Source organism: Mesoplodon densirostris, chromosome 18 (genome assembly GCF_025265405.1).
Source record: "Mesoplodon densirostris isolate mMesDen1 chromosome 18, mMesDen1 primary haplotype, whole genome shotgun sequence".
Taxonomy (NCBI): domain Eukaryota; kingdom Metazoa; phylum Chordata; class Mammalia; order Artiodactyla; family Ziphiidae; genus Mesoplodon; species Mesoplodon densirostris.
This window is the reverse complement of record NC_082678.1, coordinates 47,271,713-47,286,718: the sequence shown is the minus strand read 5'-3', so window position 1 is coordinate 47,286,718 and position 15,006 is coordinate 47,271,713. Positions and strand designations below refer to the sequence as shown.

The 15,006-nt window shown below is 35.9% G+C and overlaps 1 protein-coding gene across 1 annotated transcript in view; it reads left to right on the top strand.

The window, feature by feature from the left end:
* The window catches only part of PAFAH1B1 (platelet activating factor acetylhydrolase 1b regulatory subunit 1), a 79,605-nt gene that overhangs the window by 58,514 nt on the left and 6,085 nt on the right, over window positions 1-15,006 (top strand). Inside the window, exons 3-8 of the mRNA XM_060080704.1 lie at window positions 4,263-4,347; window positions 4,645-4,719; window positions 5,629-5,835; window positions 11,795-11,963; window positions 13,729-13,831; window positions 14,544-14,772. Of these exons, the coding sequence (XP_059936687.1) occupies window positions 4,263-4,347; window positions 4,645-4,719; window positions 5,629-5,835; window positions 11,795-11,963; window positions 13,729-13,831; window positions 14,544-14,772 (868 nt within the window). The remainder of the gene's footprint in view (window positions 1-4,262; window positions 4,348-4,644; window positions 4,720-5,628; window positions 5,836-11,794; window positions 11,964-13,728; window positions 13,832-14,543; window positions 14,773-15,006) is intronic.

Below are 15,006 nucleotides of genomic sequence, written 5' to 3'. Positions count from 1 at the left end.
CTTTGAAACTCCCTTCTCCATTGGCTTGCTGACATCTCTTAATTCTCATACTAGGCTTCTTCACTCCCTAATGGCTTCTTAATTATTGGTATCTGTCAAGGTTCCATCATTTACTTTCTAGTCTCCTTTTTTCTTCCCATTATATACCTTCGTCCAAAGTGTCTTTCACCACTTACATGGTTTGAATCACTACTACCTGTTTACTAATTTCCTAAATCCTTTCCTTACGTCAGATCGATCTTTTAAGCTTCTGACCTGTATATTCAGTTACCTCCTATATCACATATCTTTACTTAAATATCTTATAGCTACTTCAAGTCAAAAGGTTTAAAACTGAACTAATTATATTCTTGCCCCCCCTTTTTTCCTTCCTCCTCTTCTCCTGTTTCCTGTCCAAGTAAATGTTATTACCATCTACCAGAAACTTGTAAATCAACTGTTTTCTCCCATCTCCCAGATCTAGTCAGTTACCCAAACAAAAACTTAGTGGTTAAAAGTATGAGTCATTCTTGGTTTCAAGAATTTGTGTGTAGGCTGCTCAGAATGCCCATCATTAAAAGCTCTGCAAATAACCAATGCTGGAGAGGGTGTGGCGAAAAGGGAACCTTCCTACACTGTTGGTGGGAATGTAAGATGGTGCAGCCACTATGGAAAACAGTATGGAGGTTCCTTAAAAAACTAAAAATAGAATTACCATATGATCCAGCAATCCTACTCTTGGGCATATACCTGGACAAAACTATAATTCAAAAAGATACATGCACCCCTATGTTCATAGCAACACTCTTCACAAAAGCCAAACATGGAAACAACCTAAATGTCCGTCAACAGATGAATGGATAAAGAAGATGTACATATATACAATGGAATACTACTCAGCCATAAAAAAGAATGAAATAGTGCCATTTGCAGCAACATGGATGCAACTAGAGATTATCAAACTAAGTGAAATAAGTCAGAAAGAGAAAGACAAATACCATATGATATCACTTGTATGTGGAATCTAAAATACGGCACAAATGAACCTATCTACAAAACAGAAACAGACTCACAGACATAGAGATCAAGCTTGTAGTTGCCATGGGCGGGGGGGAGGGAAAGGGATGGATTGGGAGTCTGGGGTTGGTAGATGCAAACTATTATGTTTAGAACGGATAAACAGCACTTCCCTGGTGGCTCAGTGGTTAAGAATCTGCCTGCCAGTGCAGGGGACATGGGTTCGAGCCCTGGTCTGGGAAGATCCCACATGCTGCGGAGCAACTAAGCCCATGCGCCACAGCTACTAAGCCTGTGCTCTAGAGCCTGCGAGCCACAGCTACTGAGCCTGTGTGCCACAACTCCTGAAGCCCGCATGCCTAGAGCCTGTGTTCCGCAACAAGAGAAGCCACCGCAGTGAGAAACACGTGCACCGCAGTGAAGAGTAGCCCCCACTCGCTGCAGTAACGAAAACCCAACACAGCCAGAAAATAAATAAAGAAAGAAATTTTTAAAAAATAGAATGGATAAACAACAAAGTTCTACTATATAGCACAGGGAACTATATCCAGTCTCCTGGGATAAACCATAATGGAAAAGAATATTTAAAAAAAGAATGTGTGTGTGTGTGTGTGTGTGTGTGTGTGTGTGTGTGTGTGTGTGTGTGTATAACTGAGTCACTTTGCTGTATGGCAGAGATTGGCACAGCATTGTAAACCAGCTCTACTTCAATAAAAAAATTTTGAGTGTCAGGCTTTTTGAATTGCAGTATAGATCCACTTTTAAAACACTTATGAAGAAATACAATATATGGAAGTATATGAAAATGAAACAATTCTAGTTAAAGGAGGAAGGTTTTGCATTCCACCTACTTAGCCAGTTTCTTCCCCACCTACCTAATGAATGTTGATTGGAATTATTATCCTAAATTATTTCACTTCATCTTAGGTTTGTGACCTTGGATAAATCAGTCTGTCAGTTATATAGTATAGGGGTAATATACTTTTCTACAGGATGGTTTTAGGATCAAAAGAGACAGTGAATATTGTTTTTTAAATTAGATTTAACATTTTATAAAAAGTATAAATGTAACATACAACTCTTCTGAGGTGCTGTTTTATGCACATTTGGAATTACCTATATCTTTCTAATTAATCGCATTTACCACACAGCATCTTTTTAAAAATATAGATGTTGGGTTAGGCCACATAGAATTTGGAAATATTGCAGAATCTTAAAAATTTAACATCTACACTTTCATAAAAGCTATATAAGCAGAATCAAAGGGCATCAACTGTTTGTTTTAAGTCAGTAAATGCTAACCCAAATGTTTGAAAAGTAAAGGTGGTAAAGGGATGACATTTGCAACTGCTGGTAGGAGTATAAACTGGTTACAACTCTCAGAAGCAACAGCTATCAGAATGTCCTAAAAAATGTATATCTTTTTTGTCTTAGTCTGTTCTTAGACTGCTCTAACAAAATATCGTAAACTGGGTGGCTTATAAACAACAAAGATTTGTTTCTCACAGTTTAGAGGCTAGGAAGTCCAAGACCAAGGAACTGGCAGATTCGGTGTCTGGTGAGGGCTCACTTCCTGGTTCCTAGTCTCTCCATAAGGACATTAACCCCATTTGTGACCTCCTCACATAGGCCCCACTTCCAAATACCATCACTTGGGGGATTAGGCCCCTCCACTAGTTACTGTACTTTTTTAAAAAAATAAATAAATTTATCTATTTATTTATTTGGTTTTGGCTCTGTTAGGTCTTCGTTGCTGTGCGGGGGCTACTCTTCATTGTGGCGCGCGGGCTTCTCATTGCAGTGGCTTCTCTTGTTGTGGAGCATGGGCTCTAGGCGCGCGTGCTTCAGTAGTTGTGGCACGTGGCTTCAGTAGTTGTGGCTCACGGGCTCTAGAGCACAGGCTCAGGAGTTGTGGCGCACAGGCTTAGTTGCTCCGTGGCACGTGGGATCTTCCTGGACCAGTGCTTGAACCCGTCTCCCCTGCATTGGCAAGTGGATTCTTAACCACTGAGCCACTAGGGAAGTCCCTAGTTATTGTACTTTAATCTTTGGTATGCTAATAATTACCTGGAACATGAAGTGTTTGCTCGAATTCCATATTATCTTTCTCCATTGTTTGTTTTTAACATGCCATTGAATTAAAACTTAGTCCCACCAATTCTACAGTACTGCTAGAGTGTTTTATTTCCTAAAGCATTAGATGGGCAGTAGCATTGACATTTATACAAGGATAGTCGTAGCAGCATTGTTTGTAGTAGTAAAAGCATATGTCTCTCTGTAATGGAATACAATATTTTTTTTAAAGAGGCAGATTTACATGTGATAAAGAATGATTGCTGAGATTAAATGAGTTTATGTGACATTGTGTGTAAGACATTATCTGTAGTGTACTGCAGTTTGTTTTAAAGACACGTATTAATTAACTCTAGAAGACTATGCAAGGATATGTAGTTATAGGTAGATTATCACTGGAAGAATACACAAAACACTGGTAAAGTGGTTGCCTCTGGGATGGAATATTGGAGGTCAGTGGTGGAAACCACACTTTATTGTGTACTTAAATATTTAAAGTTTGTTTAACCTTGTGTATGTATAAACTTTTAAATTATTTAAATTAATTTGAAATATTTTAAAGGCAATACCAAGGAAACAAACTATTTCTATCACAGTGGGACTTAGGCTCAAAAAAATTGAGAGACTTTGGAATAGGTTGCCTTAGGAGACAGGTAGCTGATTTTTGCCTTCAAAGAATATAAGGAGAGCATGAAATTCATTTGCTAATTCAGCTTCTCTAACCTTTGAATTCTTTCTAAATTAATTTCTCATTCTATGATAATATACTAAGTTTGTAGCTTATGCCTTTTTTTCACCCACTCTCATGGTTTAAAGTTGTCTCTAAAATTAAAATACTTATTAATTGTAATTTATCAGAACAATTCTCCCTACAAAACTAAATTTCATTACTGTCACAAGTGATAATTATATAAGTCACATCTTGATCTTACAGCTTGTGAGGCAAGCAACACATTAGAAACATAACTAAAAACTCAAAAACAGTGTTATAATCTTAAGGATGTACTATGACAGGGTTAGCTGTTTTAGAGGCTTTTGGGAGGGGTTCCTTTTCTTGTGAAATACTTGTATGATTTGGAAGGTAATACTCTTAAAAGAGTGTCTTAAGATTTGTGAGATTTTAAATAAAATATTCTTTCTTCAAAATAGAAATGAGAGTTTATTAGGAGTCATTTGAATTTGTTTTCTTTCAGAAATCGAGCTATAGCAGATTATCTTCGTTCAAATGGCTATGAAGAAGCATATTCAGTTTTTAAAAAGGAAGCTGAATTAGATATGGTATGTTTGACTTTTTACAATTATTCATAGTATATATGAGTGGACTTTACTTAGGTATCCCTAGTTAACAGTCACCTGAGTTATTCACAAATCTTGTCATTTGTTATTGTGGTTTACTTGGCACTAAACCTAGTATTCACCCTCCCCCCCCCTTTTTTGGTATAATCAGATGGCTTTATTTATTTATTTAATCAGAATATTTTTCGTAACGTTTGAACCTAGTGAATGGTTTGTATGGCTTGAACTATTGTATTTTTGCCTTTTTTTTTTTTAATGTTCTCATTTTTTTTTCTCTAGAATGAAGAATTAGATAAGAAATACGCTGGTCTTTTGGAAAAAAAATGGACATCTGTTATTAGATTACAAAAGAAGGTAACTAAGTCTTTTTTCTTTTAAGTTAGTTGTATTCAAAGTATTATATAAACTGAAAATATCAACATAACATAAATTATTCTTTTACATTAATAATTATATTTAAGCTTGAAAAGGCAAATAAAAATACATTTCTATGCATTATTATTTCTATGCATTATGACCTATACAGATCATTGCTGGTAAATGGTAATTTATGCAACCAGGGCTACTGGCTGAGTTGAATCTAACACAACCCTGACTTCAAGGAATTGGTACTGAAGAACCCATTTATGCACTTAGATGGGAAGAACACATGGAGCCGATATGATGCTGGGGAAAGAGCACTAAAGTGTGCTCTTAGACAAGTCATTTTCATCTCTGACCTTTTATTTTTATCTATAAAGTGAAGGCAATAGGTAATATTCTGGTCCTAAAATTTATACTTTTAGTAGGCAAAATTAGAATAAATAATATTGTTATAACGTGAGTTAATCCATTAAAAGCCCTTAGAAAAGTGCCTAGCCACACAGATGCTCAGTAATGTTAGCTTTTAATATGAATATTCTGATTAGCATGTACAATGTAAACTATGGTTTGGAAAGAATTTACTAAGAGTGGCAGAATTAGAAAGGATCAAGATAGGTTCCCTACTCTTCTTCTAATTTGTGTCCTGGCACCTTCCAAATTTTTCTTTGAGTTAAGGAGGTAAGACACAATTGTATTGCATTTTTCTCAATTTTTAGTTTTGTCACACTAAGATTTTAGTGATATATTTAATATAGATCATTTTCAATTAAATCTGACAAATGCTTTGTAAATTACTGAAATTTTATTCTGTGTATATGGATGCAAAATAAAGGCAGGTTTGTAAAAATATACAATTTTTATCAGAATTTATCTGTACATAACTATGTGTTCCTTCTTAAGGTTATGGAATTAGAATCAAAACTAAATGAAGCAAAAGAAGAATTTACGTCGGGTGGACCTCTTGGTCAAAAAAGAGACCCAAAAGAATGGATTCCCCGTCCACCAGAAAAATATGCATTGAGTGGTCATAGGAGTCCAGTCACTCGAGTCATTTTCCATCCTGTGTTCAGTGTTATGGTCTCTGCTTCAGAGGATGCTACAATTAAGGTAGTAATTTCAAAATTGAAAGACATACAATAGGATAATTGTTAGAAGCAACTTTAATGTTAATTGAGTGAAAGAAATGAAAAGATCCTGAAATGAGGGCCTACGCAGAGGAACAGGAGGGCCTCTTGGAAACTGTGTGATTGATTCTAAACCTTAAAAGACAGAATAAAATTTCATTGTAGCTCCTGAGAGACAAGCTGCCAAATAAGTTCACTGATGAGTTTGAGAAAATTGGGTGTCACTAATGTAACACTGGACAAATATAGGTCACCCAGTGCTCGAATAACTTTTGTTCTTGAAGAATTAAAGTATAAGTATGTGCCTTACTTAATAGCAGAGGTGATAGATGAAAATACAGGATTACAAAACTAGTAATTCCGGGGGTGAATATGTTCCACAAAAAAATTCAATGGAGGATTTATTTAAATTGCACTCTCCTTGGGCCTCCCTGGTGGCGCAGTGGTTGAGAGTCCGCCTGCCGATGCAGGGGATACGGGTTCGTGCCCCGGTCTGGGAGGATCCCATATGCCGCGGAGTGGCTGGGCCTGTGAGCCATGGCCGCTGAGCCTGCGCATCCGGAGCCTGTGCTCCGCAACGGGAGAGGCCACAGCAGTGAGAGGCCCGCTTACGGCAAAGAAAAAAAATAAAAATAAAAAAAAATAAATTGCACTCTCCTTGACGGTTTTGATTCCAAACCAAACAGTAATTCTCTCTAGGGGTATGGAAATATAGCAGCTTTCCTTTTTTTTTTTTTTTTTTTTTTCTTCTTTTTGCGGTATGTGGGCCTCTCACTGTTGTGGCCTCTCCCGTTGCGGAGCACAGGCTCCGGATGCGCAGGCCCAGCGGCCATGGCTCACGGGCCCAGCCGCTCTGCGGCATATGGGATCCTCCCAGACCGGGGCACGAACCCGTATCCCCTGCATCGGCAGGCGGACTCTTAACCACTGCGCCACCAGGGAGGCCCGCAGCTTTCCATTTTATAAGTTATTTATTTCTCTCATTTTTAAAAATTTTCATGATAAGCATATACATTTTAATATTTTTTAATCAGGAAAATTGTTTTTATAATTTGCTTTGATTCAGACACAATACAGTGATAGTTGTATAAACCACGTACAGAAAGATAAGTAAAATGTAGTTTTAAAAATTTAAGTAGGTTTCTCCATCTCAAGCTTATTTCAGATTAAGTTCTAGGTTTTAAGTTTCATTTGTAGAGGTATAAATAAAAAAATGTGAGTAGATTGCTAAGATTGTATTTATCACATAGCAGCAGTCAGCATAAAACGCAGGCATGACTTAAATGTGTATACTTAACCTGTTCTTTAAACATGATTGTATGTTTTCCTTTTGTGGATTCTTTAGTTTCTAAATCAGTGGCTTACTTTCATCCTGTGGGTTGGTGATCCATGGGTCGGGCTGCAAAGTAATTGGAAGAGAGTCTTAAATTCTATTTGCATCACATATTTCTGTAGGCTGAGATGATTGCCTAATACACTAATATATTGTTGTCTTTCAAATTATGTAGACGTATTTAGTTTATTAATTTCATGATGGTCTTGTCTACTAAAAACTGCACTGCTGTCATGAAGCATGGGGGTAAAGATAGATTTATCAAATGGAAAACTCAGTCTTAACTACTGATTTTGCAGCAGTGGTCTAAAAGTGTAAATAAAACTCCTAATATGCCATCTTAAAATTAGCTATTGGTTCAACTTTAAAATATTACAAATGGAAGTTTTAAAAGTTTTATCTGTAACCATACCACGTATGTCAACAACTAGTAAAAGTTCTCCCTTCCATTTAGTCTTTAATGTGCACACATACGAAAAGCATTTGTATTTAGTTTTGCTTCCTTCTTTGATTAAACTTACTTTAGAAATACTTTTCTGGGCCTCCCTGGTGGCGCAGTGGTTGAGAGTCCGCCTGCCGATGCAGGGGACGCGGGTTCGTGCCCCGGTCCGGGAGGATCCCACATGCCGCGGAGCGGCTGGGCCCGTGAGCCATGGCTGCTGGGCCTGCGCGTCCGGAGCCTGTGCCCCGCAGCGGGAGAGGCCACAGCAGTGAGAGGCCCGCGTACCGCCAAAAAAAAAAAAAAAAAAAAGAAATACTTTTCTTTGTTTCTAATGAATCATCATTTTTAATGATTTTAAAGTGATCTTTTTACTTATATGAGGAGACTTTATAGTTAATGGTCAAGAGCACAAGCTCTGGGTTCAAGTTCTGACCCCCCCACTTAATGATTTATGTGATATGAGCAAATTAACTTTTTGTCCTTCTCTTTTCTCATCTGTAAAATGAAGATAATTAGTGCCTGTGTCCCAGGACTTTGGGGAAGATTAAACAATACAGGGAAGCTGCTTAAAATACTGAAGGAGCACTCAGTGTCAGCAGCGTCTCAGCACCATTAACAAATCTCCCACTGGATTTTTATTTCCGGTCATCTACTATCTTAAGTAATACTGTTCTATTTTATACATAAGTCTTTCTCATTTCGTTGGGTATTTTGTGGAATGAAAAGAAACTTGTTTCTACCAGTGGTTTTCATTCTTCAATTACGGTAAAGCTAGGGGATTCCTAAATGATGATTGTGACAGAACTACCTTCCAAAAAACTCAGAGGAGCACAGAGACAGAATTTTCTGTAATTTTGTGACTCTCTTGGGCAAAGTGCTTGATATGTTTAAGGCTCAAATTTCTCATTTGTTGGAAGGGGGATTAAAAATATCTATAAGATTCTTTGGCTTAAAATGAAGTAATGTATACATAATGTATATAACAGTACAGTGTTTGGTGGATGGATGGTAAGTCCCCAATAAACTGTAGATAATATTATAGTTATAACAAAATTAAAATTTTATTATATAATTTCTCTTGTGCAGCTAGTAAATATAACACGTTCCTTTTAGAGTCATTCATTTACATTATCAACATTTGAACTACAATAATTTAAGAAAAATGATAGAGGATGGATATTTGGAATAGCTCATGACCTTTTAATTGCGTCATTTAAATTTTTTTTTTTTTTTTTTTTTTTTTGTGGTACGCGGGCCTCTCACTGTTGTGGCCTCCCCCGTTGCGGAGCACAGGCTCCGGAAGCGCAGGCTCAGCGGCCATGGCTCACGGGCCCAGCCGCTCCGCGGCATGTGGGATCTTCCCAGACCGGGGCACGAACCCGTTTCCCCTGCATCGGCAGGCGGACTCTCAACCACTGCGCCACCAGGGAAGCCCCGTCATTTAAATTTTTGAAACATTATTTCTGGTTGTCATTTAGAATTAGTTCTTAAATGTTAAGAAAAATGAACAGCAAACAAAACTGAAAAATATGTTCAACTAATAAAGCAGATCAAGGATTGCCAACTTTAATATTTAGAGTTCAAACAAATATGGAAAACAGTAACACCTCAACAGAAAAATGGACTATAGGACATGAACAGACAATTCAGAGGAAGAAAAAGTGGCTAACCAACAACAATAGAGCTTTGGCGTCACTACTAATAGAAGAAGAAATGCAGGTTAAAATATGTATCAAATCTGCCAAGATTTTTACTTTTTAAATGAGAATTCCCAGAGGTGATAAGAATTTGATGAAGCAGGCATTCTCATTACATTTGATATAATCTTACTGGAGAACAATTTAGCAGAATATATGAAGGGCTAAAAAGCTTACACTTTCTGACTCAAAATTCTTCACCATCACTGTCTGACCTAACTATTGCAGAATGAGGACAGATACTTTTCACTATTCAGAGGTTTTCACTATAATGTTTTCTATAATAATGTTTTTCCTTTTGTTTAGAAAATATTAGGAATTAGTATTAAAAGAATGTTTGCTAATAAGTTTTTAATGGCATGGAGAAATTCTTATGATGAGATGCAAAGGGAAAACAGGATAATGAAGTATACGCGGTCACCATACTTTTTTAAAAGGAGCATAGAAAAAATGGAAAAACCATGCCATTGGTAGGATAATGGATATTTTTTATTGCCTTTATATCAGTACGTTATATTTTTTATCAGCATTTATTTTATAATCATACAAAAGGTAAATATCAAGTAAAGAAAAAATTCTCATTAATTCCTGACATTTATAAACACTAAAATGCTCTGTTTGTTTACCATTTATGAGGAGACACAGTTCATATTCTGGGTATATTTATTTTAGAGGAGGATGCTTCAGTGTTCTTTAATGAATGCATGGAAAGAAAATTAACTTAAATGGAAGTGAACTTCAAGGTCACACCTTATTTATTTTCAGTATGTAAAGTATTCATCTGAACTCTTGGTGTTGAAATGAAACAAAGAGATATCAAAATGAGTAAAGATATTACCAAAAAAAAGAAAACTATAGACCGATATAATACCATTTATGAACATAAATGCAAAATCCTTAATAAATTATAAGCAAATTGAATCCAGCAGTTCATAAAAAGGACAGTTAATATGTCATAAGCAAATAGGGTTTATTCCAGAATGCAAGATTGGTTCCACATTTGAAAATCAATCCGTGTGATATACCATATCAACCAAAAAAACATAGTAGGTTCAGAAGCATTTGACAAAATTCCAACATCCATGCATGATAAAAACTCTCAACAAGCTGGGAAGGGAGCTTCCTCAGCCTGATAAAAGGTAAAGGTATCTGGGAAACCTAGAGTGGACATAATACTTAATGGTGGAAAGCAGTGCTTCCCCCCTGAGTTCAGGAATCAGGGCCAGGATGACCAGTCTCAACCACTTAAATTCACCTTTGTATTAGAGTGCCTAGCCAGTGCAGTAAAGAAGAAATAAAAGGCATATAGATTGGAAAGGAAAGAATGGAACTTGCCTTTATTTGCAGACAACATGATCTTCTATATAGAAAATCCCAAAGAATCTACAAAAACCTGGAATTATGACAGTGTAACAGAATGATGAGATACAAGGTCAATATATAAAAAATAATTGTATTTCTATAAACTAGAATAATTGAAAATCGAAATTTAAAAATGCCACAGTAGCATCAAAAAACTCCAGAATACTTCAAGATACATCTAACAAAATATGAACAAAACTAAACATAAAGTAATCACTTCCATGTAGAAATACTTGAACATTTAAATGGTAAAATTTTAATATGTTTATTTTGGGAAGGCTACGTAAGTTTACTGTAAAAGAAATGTTTTTAGAGGATAGTTTATTTTTCTTATGTGCATTTTTTAATGTAGTTGTAATCGTGTGTAATTTTGTGTTTTTTATATAACATTATTGTATACATGCCATAAATTCCTTACAGTAGCAAATTTTATATCTGCGTAGCCATTTCCCTAATATTGGATGTTTAGATTGTTTCCATATTTTCAAAATACATCTTCTAAGTTTGTCTAAATTGGGTGAAATACACCCTACATTTGAACTTACTATGGAAAGAATGAAATCAGTCACTTGATTTTAGAGCATGTAATTAGTGTTGGTTAAAGACTTAACTTCAGACTGGTATTTGGCCACCAGGATAGAAGTTTAGTATGTTCTTGAGATCTGTTTCTAATAGTAATTATTCGTGATAGATTATTATTTTTATTTTTTTAGAAAAATTATCTTTAAGAATGTGACTGTGGCTCATGTCATAGGCCTCTGAAACCCTTTTTTTTTTTTTTCCTGGTACTTATATTTACTTTTTAACATGTCTGTTGCCTGCTGTCAGACTGGGATGGGACTCTGTCCTATAGCATTATATACCTAATCACTAGCATGGTTAGCTATATGGTAGATGCTTAGTAAATGTGGTTTTAGAGGTCTATTTAATAATCGATTTTCTCTATAGAGAAAAGTCCAATTATACTTGAAGGTGTGCTGTTTCTAAGAGAGTTACCCTTTGTTACTTGTTCAGTTAGTCAATATAGTGCCAGACTGGCCTGCCGAGTGCAGGTGTGAACTGAGAAAGGAGTGATGTGATGCTAACCAATTTTCTGTTCACTTGACAGGTGTGGGATTATGAGACTGGAGATTTTGAACGAACTCTTAAGGGGCATACAGACTCTGTACAGGATATTTCATTCGACCATAGTGGCAAGCTTCTGGCTTCATGTTCTGCGGATATGACCATTAAACTATGGGATTTTCAGGGCTTCGAATGCATCAGAACCATGCATGGTAAGGGGTGGAGGATAGCATTTTGATATTGGTTTCTAACATGGTATTCCAGAGAGAAGGATAATGTTTTCTAACAGTGTGCAAGTTCCCTACATTGTTTTTTTTTTTTTTTTTACTCTTTACTAGGTTTTAATTTTACAGTGTAACAGTAGTCAAACACAGAAATCTTAATGGTTCTAGAACAGACTGTGGTTTTTTTTTTTTTTTTTTTTTATTCACATTACTCTGTTATTGGTCAAATCAGTCATGCAATCAACTGGGTACCTACATTCAATTCTTACTGTCTATAGTGGAGGAGCATATGATGTAGATAGTCCATGGATAATCATGGTAATTGAGAGTTGTTTTCTGTTACGAGGTTTTAAGTATCTCTTAGTGGTTATAAAGTATTTGTTTTCACAAATATTTTTGAATGAGAAAAACTGCTAGGACATCTATCTGTTCTTGAGAAGAAGAGAAAATGAATTTATTGGGGTTGTTTTGTTGTTGTTTCTCATTTTTTGCAGTTGGGAAACTGAAGTCAAAGAGAGTAGATGTAGTAAAAGCTGGAACCCATATTCCTTTGCTTACTTTTTAATACTCCACATATACTGTAGTCTCACTGTTAAGTTGTTTACCCAGCCCTTGTCATGGAGACTGTTTTCTGAAGCAGTTTGGCTTTATAGAAAGAGCATGGGCTTTGGAATCAGATATCTGGGTTCCGATTCCTACTTGTTTACTTAACGGCATTAGGAAATTGTAAGTTCTAATCTATAAGATGAATAATACTTAAGTATTGAACTAAGAATTGAAGTCATAGGGTTGTGAGGATAGAATGAGATTGTATACTCAAATCATCTGGTTTAGTACCTGGTACATAGGAGGTGCTCACTAAATAAGGATTTTTGTTGTTTTTTTAAACATGATGAAATATGAATGTTTGGGTTTTATTTAAGGAACACATACTATGTTAATACAAATTTTTTTTTAATGATTATCCAGTGATGTTAGCACTTGAGTAAGCTGTGTGACTACACAGATGGTGTAATTTGAATGGTATGCTCCCCTGCCCCACTCCCCCAAATTAAGTGCATTAGGGAAGCTTACAGATCAGGGGAATTCTATTGAATCCTTTTGTAAGATCTGTATTTGTTTCTTTAAGTAGCCTGTATCTTATTGCTCTAACTTAAAAGAGTTCTTTCCAACCATTTTATGTTCCTTAAAATAATGTGATACTTATGAGGATTCTCTGAGGCTTTTTTTGCAAAGGATAGCTAACTAGCATTGTGAATAATGCATTTTATTTTTCTTACCCCTATGAATATCAACAACCACAAAAAGCATTTTTAACAACTATTTTAAATATGGAACCAAATCCCCATTTTTCTTATCCATTCTGTTCATCTCTGTAAATCTTATTTCTATCTTATATCTTAGAATAACAACCATGGAAAATTTTGTGTTTTTTTAGTGTTCATAAACATTCAGTGTATTAATATATTCAAATGCTGATACTGATTCCCTGTGATTTTAAAACAGGTGTACAGGTTGAAATGTAATTATAAATTGAGCTGGCTGCTTGTTTCATTGTGGATTATTTTATTAAGTTCTTAATCCCTTAACTTTTTTGTGTAAATCCAGGTTTCTTATCACATTTATATAAAACTCCATTGTATTTAAAGTTGCTGTGATATTTGAAATCCCATGATGAAATCTCATGGTGAACTGAGGTTTAATTGCTCTTGATGATGTATCACTTAATATGTTACTGTGTTTTGTGTTTTAGGCCATGACCACAATGTTTCTTCAGTAGCCATCATGCCCAATGGAGATCATATAGTATCCGCCTCAAGGGATAAAACTATAAAAATGTGGGAAGTGCAAACTGGGTAAGTAGATTTAGTTGAAAAGGCGTCAGCTTAAAGAGATAATATTCAACAAAAACCCCAAAATTATATTCTGATTTTTCCAGTAAATTTGGCTGTAACCCAGAATGATCACCATGACAGTTATATTTTAAAACTTAAGTTTCGATCTCTAAATGTCTACCCAAAAGGAACAGAAATTATGAAAGAAACTATATCCTTGAGAGCCATTTTCTGTGTAATGGCTTATTTTCTCTGTGGTCTTCTTTTAGGTTATCTCTCTGGGTTGAATTAAAATGTAAATAACATTTGTGCAGGTATGCCCCTATTAGGCTTAATTTGGTTGTGCTTAGAATTACATGATTGTTATAATAAAACCTTAACCTACTGGTTTTGTCCAGATTAGTAAGAGCATGCCTTTTCCCCAACATGGCTAGAAATATTTTTGTTAGGTTTACTGTGTGTGCTTAGTTAAAAGATTTTATTTCTCTCTATTTTTTACCTTGTAGATTTTGATTTGGTTAGCTCCTTAATGATACTTCCATCAGCTTATTTTAACTGATGTTTGACTTTCCAGCCTGTCCCCATCTTTTATTAACCAGGAATGTACGTGTATTCTGTTGACTTGCATATGATGCCATTCTCTTCATTCCAGTGCATAGCTAGTTTTGTATCGCTTCTGGGAAGGGTCCCAATGATTGCCATTCACGATGCAAACTATTACTTATTTTGATAGCTACTGTGTGAAGACATTCACAGGACACAGAGAATGGGTACGTATGGTGCGGCCAAATCAAGACGGCACTCTGATAGCCAGCTGTTCCAACGACCAGACTGTGCGCGTGTGGGTCGTAGCAACAAAGGAATGCAAGGCTGAGCTTCGAGAACACGAGCATGTGGTAGAATGCATTTCCTGGGCTCCAGAAAGCTCCTATTCTTGCATCTCTGAAGCAACAGGATCTGAGGTACTGTATGATATAATGTTATTTCATGATTTTGTTGCTATTATCTCAGAACTTCAAATAACCTTCCTGATTCTCTATTTCATGCCATTAATGCATTTAAAAATCTGTATCCCGGAATCCTGAATCTTGAAACTCTTTACTGTTCCAACTTACAGATAGATGTGTTTATATTTTTTAACCAGTGGTTACTGTTGCTGTCAGCTGACCCGTGATGTGTGCTGGGATGGGGGTTCT